The sequence below is a fragment of the Colobus angolensis genome, unplaced genomic scaffold (genome assembly GCF_000951035.1).
Source record: "Colobus angolensis palliatus isolate OR3802 unplaced genomic scaffold, Cang.pa_1.0 Scaffold12, whole genome shotgun sequence".
Lineage (NCBI taxonomy): Eukaryota > Metazoa > Chordata > Mammalia > Primates > Cercopithecidae > Colobus > Colobus angolensis.
Genome location: NW_012113141.1, coordinates 6,889,144 through 6,899,878, shown reverse-complemented (window position 1 = coordinate 6,899,878; position 10,735 = coordinate 6,889,144). Strand labels below are relative to the sequence as shown.

The 10,735-nt window shown below is 43.3% G+C and overlaps 1 protein-coding gene across 1 annotated transcript; it reads left to right on the top strand.

The window, feature by feature from the left end:
* The first annotated feature begins 298 nt into the window (after window positions 1-298).
* Window positions 299-4,824, top strand: MSS51 (MSS51 mitochondrial translational activator). Its single transcript, XM_011928070.1, has 6 exons — window positions 299-519; window positions 819-974; window positions 1,967-2,091; window positions 2,321-2,887; window positions 3,213-3,306; window positions 3,629-4,824. Exons 1-6 carry the CDS (start codon window positions 299-301, stop codon window positions 3,846-3,848), a joined length of 1,383 nt encoding a protein of 460 aa, XP_011783460.1. The 3' UTR covers window positions 3,849-4,824.
* Window positions 4,825-10,735: the final 5,911 nt, after the last annotated feature.

Sequence of the window (10,735 nt, the reverse complement as noted above, 5' to 3'; positions counted from 1 at the left end):
CTGGAGGCTGGGTGGAGGAGTGAGCTGAGATTGCGCTGCTGCACTCCAGCCTGGGTGACAGAACGAGACTCTATCTCAAAAAACAACAACAAACTCTTTTTTTCTCTATTTTTCACAGCTGTCTATGGTGATCAATAACCAGTAAATACTGAATAAATCTTACTGATAACCTGGGTCTGAGAGACTTGAATGAGAAGTGAAAGGTCAAGCATATGAAAACACTTCACATGTGTCCAGCTTGTAAAATTCTATTCCATGTCTGTTCTGCATATAGTCTCCACGTATCACTGGACAGGCCATGGCTCCACGGTCCCGGCGACGAAGGCACAGGAAACCTCCCTCATCAGTGGCTCCCATCATCATGACCCCAACCACAATTGTGACCCCTATGCCTCTGACCCCCTCAAAACCGGGCCCTAGCATTGACACACTTGGCTTCTTCTCCTTGGATGATAATGTTCCTGGCCTATCGCAGCTGATCCTTCAAAAGCTGAACATGAAAAGCTATGAAGAATACAAGTGAGTGACCAGCTCTATGGAAGAGGGATATATTGTGTCTGGTAGAAGTAAATTTCAGAAGGTGGAGAAGGGAGTACAGTTTGGGGAATATGAAGTATTTGCAATAAGCTATTTTCTCATCCTGACTTTTGCCAGTTACTGTATTATTATAAAAGAAGAAATATTCACTTAAGTGAAAAATGATGGCAGTGAGAGACGTAGGAGTAAGTGGAAATGTGTAGGAGACAAGATGGGGGGCATGAGAGATTTTGGAGATACTCCTTTGCCCACTGCCTTCCTTCTCCATGCTGTCTCTGCAGGTTGGTGGTAGATGGGGGTACCCCTGTATCAGGCTTTGGATTTCGATGTCCTCAAGAAATGTTCCAGAGGATGGAGGACACATTTCGATTCTGTGCTCACTGTAGAGTACTCCCTAGTGGCCTTTCAGACTCCAAGGTTCTCCGGCACTGTAAGAGGTAACTTCTGGGGGTGCTAATTGGGAGACATTAAGAAATGATCCTGTACTAGCCGGACATTCATGCCTGTAATCCCAGCACTTTGGGAGGCCAAGGCAGGTAGATCACATGAGGCCAGCCTGGCCAACATGGCAAAACCCTGTCTCTACTAAAAATACAAAAAATTAGCCCGGTGTGGGGGCACACACCTGTAGTCTCAGCTACTTAAAAGGCTGAGGTGGAAGAATTGCTCGAACCCAGGAGGCAGAGGTTCCTGTACTACAACCTCATTCCAAGAGGAAAGATCTGAAAGTTTTCAAAATAACCTAAGGCTTAGGTCCTCATTTTTTGTCATCCAGGTTACAGAGATTAGAACAGTGTTCTAACCCTGCTTATTTTTGGTGTTATTGGGAAGTGAGACAAGAAACCATAATACAGTCCTCTCTCTCTCTCTCTCAAGTACTCAAGGAGTAAGACTGCATTTGTTCTGGGGAGGTGGGGGTTGAACCATACCTGTTAAGAGAGGACAGCTGCAAACTTGTGGTGTTTTTTCTAAAAGTGATATAAAAAGTTCCAGATAGAGAGTAAGGTATCCATCCTGGCTAACATGGTGAAACCCCGTCTCTACTAAAAAATACAAAAAAAAACTAGCCGGGCGTCGTGGCGGGCGCCTGTAGTCCCAGCTGCTTGGGAGGCTGAGGCAGGAGAATGGCGTAAACCCAGGAGGCGGAGCTTGCAGCGAGCTGAGACCCGGCCACTGCACTCCAGCCTGGGCGGCAGAGAAAAAAAAAAAAAAGAGAGAGTAAGGTATCACTCTGTCTGGCAGAATAATTATATTCCCAATCCCTCCTGCCTTGTCTGCCAAATGTAGTCCCCAAAATTGGTGCATCAGCTGTCATTCCTCTCCCTTCCTTACTTATTCACCATCCTAGGTGCAGGAATATCAGTTCCTTTCCTCAGATAACCCCAATCACATTTATAGTATAAGAATTATTTCTCTCTCATTCTCTCAGGTGCAGAAATGTCTATTACTGTGGTCTGGAGTGCCAGAGGTCAGACTGGCCCGCACACAGGAGGGTTTGTCAAGAGCTTCGTCTTGTGGCCGTGGACCGTCTCATGGAATGGCTTCTGGTCACAGGTGGAGTGGTGGTGTTGAGGAACTCTGCTGTAATGGTCATAGTTGATTGTATTTAAAGGAAAATACAAAATCATATTGTTACGAAAAAATGAGGAAGTGGGGCAAAGGATGGGGCACCCCTGCTCACAGGTTGGCAGAGTGAACATGGAGGGAATATTGATCATTAGTGAGGGGCAAATTTTGAAGCCAGGAAAGCATTAGGTTACTTCTTATTTCTTCTTTCCTACAGGTGATTTTGTCCTACCCTCAGGACCTTGGCCATGGCCACCTGAAGCTGTACAGGACTGGGACTCCTGGTTTTCTATGAAGGGGTTACACCTAGATGCTACACTGGATGCTATGCTAGTCAGTCATGCCATGACCACCTTATGGGCCAGTGTAGGACGGCCAAGGCCAGACCCAGATGTCCTGCAGGGATCTTTGAAGCGGCTGCTGACAGATGTCCTGTCACGGCCCTTGACTCTGGGCCTAGGACTTAGGGCCTTGGAGATAGATGTTAGGAGGATTGGGGGAAGCACAGTGCATGTGGTTGGTGCTTCCCATGTGGAGACATTTCTTACTCGCCCTGGGGACTATGATGAACTTGGCCACATGTTTCCTGGGCACCTTGGACTCCGTGTGGTCATGGTGGGTGTAGACGTGGCTAATGGCTTTTCACAGAGCACCTCAACTTCACCCCTGGAACCTGGCACAATTCAGCTTAGTGCCCACAGGGGCCTCTATCATGACTTCTGGGAGGAGCAAGTAGAGACTGGGCAGACAAACCATCCAGATTTGGTGGCGGCATTCCATCCAGGTAAGACTCATTGGTTCAGGGGAATAGAGGGTGGCTTCCCTGAGAATTTTCCATCCTGAATCTTGTATCTTCTGTCTTTGGAATCCCATTCGTTTGGTCTCATTAAACACAATATGATGACAGCTTTTCTTGATGATTTGCAATATGTACTACACTTGGGTTCAGAATTTTTCATCGAAGAACTTGGAGTAGATGATGATGATGATGATGATGATGATTGGGGATAAGCAAGGTGAGGAGTGGGGTGCTCACAGTCAAAGAAATATCTTGCTCTTAGGGTCTGCTTTAGTCTTTCCCTATTCTCATTTTCATTTTTGTTCCACAGGTTTCCATTCCTCCCCAGACTTGATGGAGGCTTGGCTGCCCACCCTGCTGCTACTTCGTGACTATAAGATTCCTACACTGATTACTGTTTACAGGTTTTGACCTCTTCCTATTTGTGATACTTCCCTGACTTTACATCTCTCTTTATATAGATGAGCTCATTTTGCCCCCTCTTGCTCATCTACCTTCTGGTGAGGATGTTCATCTTTTCCGCATATGACTATTTCATCCCCTTGAAACAGTCCTTTGCTAGTTAATTGAGTATCTAATGAGACATTTGGGAGGGAAGGATAGCCCTTGCCTAGTCCAGCCTTTAGGCAATTTGGGGGATTGGTGATTACAGAAATGTCGGGCTCTTGGGCAATTTTTTCTTTATCTCTGTCACAATCAGTAATTTTTCTTCTCTCTCTTCTACAGTCATCAGGAGTTGGTATCCTCTTTGCAGATTCTGGTGGAACTGGATACACACATCACTGCCTATGGGGCTAATCCTTTCATGTCTCTCAAACCTGAACAGGTCTATTCCAATCCCAACAAGCAGCCAGTATACTGCAGTGCATATTATATTATGTTTCTTGGAAGCTCCTGTCAGCTGGATAATAGTCAATTAGAAGAGAAAGTGGATGGTGGGATTTAAATAGATCATGACTGGACATCTGGAAAATGGGGAGGTTGTGATGAAATTACCCTGCTAATGCCAAATTCTTGCAAACTTTGAAAAACACTATATTCTAAACCTCATTCACTGTTTGGGTAAAAATTCTAAGCTGAGTGAGAGTTTCTGTATAACGTAATTGGTTTCTTTCTTTTTTTGAGATGGAGTCTTGCTCTGTTGCCTAGGCTAGAATGCAGTGGCGCGATCTCGGCTCACTGCAGCCTCCACCTCCTGGGTTCAAGCGGTTCTCCTGCCTCAGCCTCCCTAGTAGCTGGGATTACAGGTGCGCACCACCACACCTGGCTAATTTTTGTATTTTTAGTAGAGACAGAGTTTCGCCATGTTGACCAGGCTCGTATCAAACCCTTGACCTCAGGTGATCTGCCTGCCTCGACCTCCCAAAGTTCTGGAATTACAGGCATGAGCCACCATGCCCAGCCAATGTAACCGGTTTCTAAGAGTTTAGCCACAGTAGCTTTTAGAGATGGGAAATTAGTTTTAGTGGATGGGAAGAGGCCCTGATGTTAGTCTTTCCAGAGCTTATAGTTCCTAACACTTGCCTTTGTGAGGAAGTTTACCTTTTGACTGGAACCAGATGGCACTGAGGAGAAGAATGAGAACCACCTTATTCTTCTGAAAAAGACTTTCTTCTCACCCAGTAATTTGGGCTAAAAAATGGAAAGATGTTGATGACTTCAAGTGGTACAAGAATGGACAAGTCAGGGAAGTCACTGGGAACATGGATGAGGTTGTAAGCATTGGTATACTGTCCTGTTTTCTGGCTTTTTTGAGAGCAATGTCTAATTTTCCTGTTTTCTCTTGGGGACTTTTGACCCTAGAGTAGCCCTGGTGTTGTATTTGAGATATCCCAAGCTATATCAGACTTTACCTGAATATACTGGAGTTACTTTTTATCCCCCATTCTATACCCCAATAAACTCAGTTTGGGGCTTCTTAAGTCACTTGTTTTATTTCCTGTTCACTGGCAAGTATTACTCATCTGCACATAACACCTCAAGACTGGAAGTTTCTCTCTTGCCAACAGAGTAATTAGCATCAGTTCTCTGGGTCTGCCAGTCTGTCACACATTTGCCTCATGTCATCCTTTTCTTTTTCATTTCTTTTTTTCTTTTCTTTTTCTTTTTTTTTTTTTCTGGAGACAGAGTCTTGCTCTGTCACCAAGGCTGGAGTGCAGTGGCATTATCATAGCTCGTTGCAGCCTCAGACTCCTGGGCTCAAGCGATCCTTCTATTTCATTCTCTCAAGTAGTTGGGACTTACAGGTGCATACCACCACGCCCAGCTAACTTTTTGTTTTTTCTAGAGACAGGGCCTCCTTGTGTTGCCCAGGCTGATCTCAAACTCCTGGGCTCAAGCAGTCCTCCCACCTTAGCCTCCCAGAATATTAGGATTACAGGCATGAGATACCATGCCCAGCCAGTGTCATCCTTTTCTTATCATACTGTCAGGATTAGGACATTTCCTAGGTATTCATTCCTACAATCTTGCCATGACTGTCTCTTGCACACATACAGCCCATCACCCCAACACACATACACACTCTGTTGCCCACTCTAATAGGGATAATTTTAGAATTTCATATGTTCATTCAAAACAGTACCTGTCATGCTACAGGTACAGTATTTTGGCTTTGGGGAGATTGAAAGGTGAATGAGACATGGTGTTTATTCTTAGGAAGGGAAATAATATGTATATGGAGATACCTTTATTGCAAGGTATAATATGGAGTAAGAAACATGAGAGAGGCTTCTGGTGCTAAGGAAATAGAGTGAAAAGAGATCATTTTGTTAAATGACAGTGAAAATATTCTGAGTGGGAATTTTATGAAACAGAGCACAGGGCACTCAAGATGGAAGGAGCAACAGGACGGGAAGTTTGGAGGCAGAAAAGCCTATGAGATATTTGAAGGTACCTTTGGGGATTAGTATAAATTAAATCTGGAAGGTAGATTGAGATAAGATTATAGGAGTATTGTGGATTTTTGTAGATCTGAGTATGAATCCTGGGGCAGCCATCAAATTTTGTATCGCTGGGGAAGCTAAACTTCTCTAAGCCTTAGTTTCTTCATCTGTAAAATGGAGATAATACCAAGTACCCCAAATTAATATTGAAGTTAAACGAAAATGTTTGCAAAGTTGGAGAACTCACACATCCCAATTTCTTTCTTTCTTTTTTTTTTTCTTTTCTTTTTTTTTTTTGAGACAGTCTCCCTATTACCCAGACTGGAATGCAGTGGTCCTATCCTGATTCACTGCGACCTTTGCCCCCCCCACACACACACACCCCCTCCCCCCGGCTCAAGTGATCCTCCCACCTCAGCCTCCCTAGTAGCTGGGACCACAAGTGCAAGCCACCACACCCAGCCAATTTTTGTATTTTTTGTAGAGACAGGATTTTGTCATGTTGCCCAGGTTGTTTTTGAACTCCTGAGCTCAAGAGATACACCCTCCTCAGCCTCCCAAAGTGCTGGAATTACAGACATGAGCCACTGTGCCCAGCCGCCAGTTCCAAAACCTATAATCATTATATACTTACCAGTTCAATATCCCTAATCTGAAAACCCAAAATGCTCCTGTGAGCATTTCCTTTGAGTGTTGTGTCGGCACTCCAAAAGTTTCAGGTTTTGGAACATTTTGGATCTCGGTACTCAAAAAGCTTTAGATTTTGGAGTATTTTGAATATCGGATTTTTGGATTAGGGATGCTTAACCTGTACAAAATAGTAGTAGTCAAGACAATGTGATACTGGCATAGAATAGACATATGGGTCAGTGCAATAGAATTGAGAATTGTCTTAGTCTGCTTGGGCTGCTGTAACAAAATACTGTAAACTGTGTGGCTTGTAAACATCAAATTTATTTTCCACATTTCTGGAAGCTGGAAAGTCCAAGATCAAGGCACTAGCAGATTTTCTGTCTGGGAAGGGCATGTTCTTACTCTGGAAGGGGTGACTGAGCTCACTCTTTCCTCTTTTACAAGGACCCTAATCCCACTCATGAGGGCTCTGCTCTCATGACCTAATCATTTCCCAAAGATCCCACCTCCTAAAGCCAGAGGTTAGGATTTCAGCATGTGAATTTGTGTGTGTGTGTGGGGGGTGTATGTATGTGTATGTGTTGAAGTGGAGGAGGGTCACAAAACATTCAGACTGTAACAAGAATAGCAGGGCATAGTGGTTCATGCCTGTAGTCCCAGCACTTTGGGAGGTGGAGGCAAGCAGATTGTTTGAGCTCAGGAGCTTGAGACCAGTGTGGGCAGCATCCTGAAACCCTGTCTCTAAAAAAAATACAAAAAAACTTAGCTGGGCATGGTGACACATACCTGTAGTCCTAGCTACTTGAGGGGCTGAGGTGTGAGTATCGCTTGAGCCCAGGAGGTTGAGGCTGCAGGGAGCCAAGATTGCACCACTGCACTCCAGCCTGGGTGAAAAGTGAGAACCTGTCTCAAAAAAAGAAAAGAAAAGAAAAGAAAAAAACCTTAACATTTATGGTCAATTGCTTTTTGACAAGGGTACATAAGCAATTAATTGGGAAAAGAACAGACTTTTCAACAAGTAGTGCTGGGACAACTGGATATCCATGTGCAGAAGAATAAAGTTATACCCTCACCTCACACAATATACAGAGATTAACTCAAAATGGTTCAAATACCTAAAACAAACTCTTCCAAGAAAATAAAGGGTAAAATCTTCATGAACTTACATTGGGCAATGTTTTCTTAGATGTGACACCAAAAGCACAAGCAACCAAAATAAAAATAAATAAATTAGACTATCAAAATCTAAAATTTTGGGCCAGATGTGGCTCACACCTGAAATCCCAACATTTTAGGAGGCAAAGACAGGAGGACTGCTTAAGCCCAGAAGTTCAAGATAAACCTAAGCAACATAGACCTATCTCTACAAAAAAGAAAAAATTAGCTGGGCGTGGTGGCGCACGCCTGTAGTCACACTACTTGGGAGGCTGAGATGGAAAGATCACTTGAGCCCTGGAGGCTGCAGTGAGCCATGATCACACTCCAGCCTGGGTGACAGAGCGAGATCCTGTCTCAAAAAAAAAAAAAAAAAAATGTGTAAAGAATGAGAGAAAATATTCACAAATTATATGTCTGATAAGGGACCTACAACTTAAAAGGACAGATAGATAACCCAGTTAAAAAAATGGGCAAAGGATCTGAACAGACATTTCTCCAAAAAAGATGTACAAATGGCCAATAAGTACATGAAAAGATGCTCAACATCATCAATCATTAAGGAATACAAATTACAATGAGATACCACTTCCTACCCACTCTGGTGGCTATGATAAAAAAAGAGGTGGTAACAAGTGTTGATGAGAATCTGAAGAAATTGTAACCTTCATAACAGTGCTGGTGGGAATGTATGATGCAGCCAATTTGGAAAACAGTCTGGCAGTTCCTCAAACAGTTAAACATTGAGGGCCAGGTAATGATGACTCACGCCTGTAATCCCAGCACTTTGGGAGGCTGAGCTAGGAGTATTGCTTAAAGCCAGGAGTTTGAGACCAGCCTGGGCAATGAATCAAGACCCTGCCCCTTAAAAAAAAAAAAAAAAAAAGTTAAAAATTGACTTACCATTTGACCCAGCAGTTTTGCTCACAGGTTTGTACCCATGAGAAATGAAATCATATATATATAAATATTCATAGCAGCATTATTCATGGTAGCCAAAAGATGAAAACAACGAAAATATCCATCAGCTTATGAATGGATAAGCAAAATGTGGTAAATCCTTTACAAGGAAATAGTATTTGACCATAAAAGTAATGAAATACTGATTCATGCTACAATATGAAAGCCAATTACAAAAGACTACATTCTTTACAAGTGCATTTATGTGAAATGTTCAGAATAGACAAGTCTATGGAGACAAAGTAGATTAGTGGCTGCATGTGGAGGGGGAGTAGAGGGGTATTGGGGGTGATGGGTAAAGGGTATGGGATATAACCATTCTAAAATTGATTGTGGTGATAGATGCACAACTGTGAATGTACTAAGAATCATTGAATTGTACACATATGGGTGAATTATATTTCAATAAAGCTGTTACCAAATTTTTTTAATCTTAGAGAATGTAGGCCGGGCGCGGTGGCTCAAGCCTGTAATCCCAGCACTTTGGGAGGCCGAGACGGGCGGATCACGAGGTCAGGAGATCGAGACCATCCTGGCTGACACGGTGAAACCCCGTCTCTACTAAAAAATACAAAAAAACTAGCCGGGCGTGGTGGCGGGCGCCTGTAGTCCCAGCTACACAGGAGGCTGAGGCAGGAGAATGGCATGGACCCGGGAGGCGGAGCTTGCAGTGAGCTGAGATCCGGCCACTGCACTCCAGCCCGGGCGGCAGAGCGAGACTCCGTCTCAAAAAAAAAAAAAAAAAACATAGTACCTAGCAAATAGTATGTCCTTAGTAGCTATTATTTGATAAATACCAATTTGAATTTTGCTCAGTAACATAGATTGAACTAGCCGTAGTGTGTAAGATGGTTTGGTAATGGAAAATCCAGTTAGGACACTACTGTCATGGTTTGGACAAGAGATAATGTAGGTGTCAGCTAAGATTATATCAGTAGGTATAGAGAGCAAGAGGTAATTTTTAACTACAAGTAGAGTAAATAGTGACATTTTGCAGGTAGAACGAGAAAGTAAAATCTATAGGATTTGTTTGCTGATTGTGATGGATGAAGGGTGATGTATCTGTCAGCCAGAATATAATTAGAAACTACACAGTAACAGGTGGCACAAAAACATCCAATTTAGTAGAATGGTGGTGATAGTACATAAAAGTCCAAATGCCTAGCTTATTGTCAAATGCTGATTCTAAGATGGCTTCTGCCCTTAATAGGAGACTGACAAAAGCAAGGACAATATAATGGAGTTATATTTTCTAAAGTCAGCATATGAAATGAAAAAAATATTTTCAAAACTACCTTTGAAAATCCTTTAGGGTAACACATGGGTTCTCTCAGTATATCTGTCAGAGCCAGTTTTTTCCAGTGTTGGAAATAAATCTATATTTGGCTGATCACCAGATGAAGTAGTTGGCTTGGATTTTGGAGACCCTATTGTAGTCAATCAGACAATTATTTATCAAACACTAGGCTCTAAAGATATCCCTGTTCTCAAGAAGCTTACATTCTAGTTGGGGACAGAAACAGTAAACACAGAATTTCAGATGCTTTTAAGTGGTATAAGGAAAATTAAATAATGAGCATAGCTGGTAGTGGTGGTTGTGCTGGTGGCAGCTACTAATGTTCAGGAAGTACCTCTCTGAGGAGATGACATTTTTTGTTGGTTTGAGACAGGGTCGGGCTCTGTCGCCCAGGCTGGAGTGTAGTAGCAAGATCTTGGCTTACTACAGCCTCTGCCTCCCGGGTTCAAGTGATTCTCCCCTGTGAGCATCCTATGTAGACGGGATCACAAGTGCACACTACTATGCCTGACTAATTTTTATATTTTTTGTAGAGATGGGGTCTCGCCATGTTGCCCAGGCTGGTCTCCAACTCCTGGGTTTAAGTGATCTGACTGCCTTGGGCCTCCCAAAGTGCTAGGATTACAGGCATGAGCCACTTCGCCCAGCCAGGAGACGACATTTGAGATGACACCATGGAGAACATTCCCAATAGAAGCAATAGCAAGTGTAAAGGTCCTGAGAATCTCTGTTGCATTTGGTCACAAGCTTGGTATGTTTGGACCAAAGACCACTGTGTTCAGAAGTTAGTAATTAAGGAAAGTGAAGGCCAGGCATGGTGGCTCACGCCTGTAATCCCAGCACTTTGGGAGGCCAAGGCAGGCGGATCACAAGGTCAGGAGATCAAGACCATCCTGGCTAACA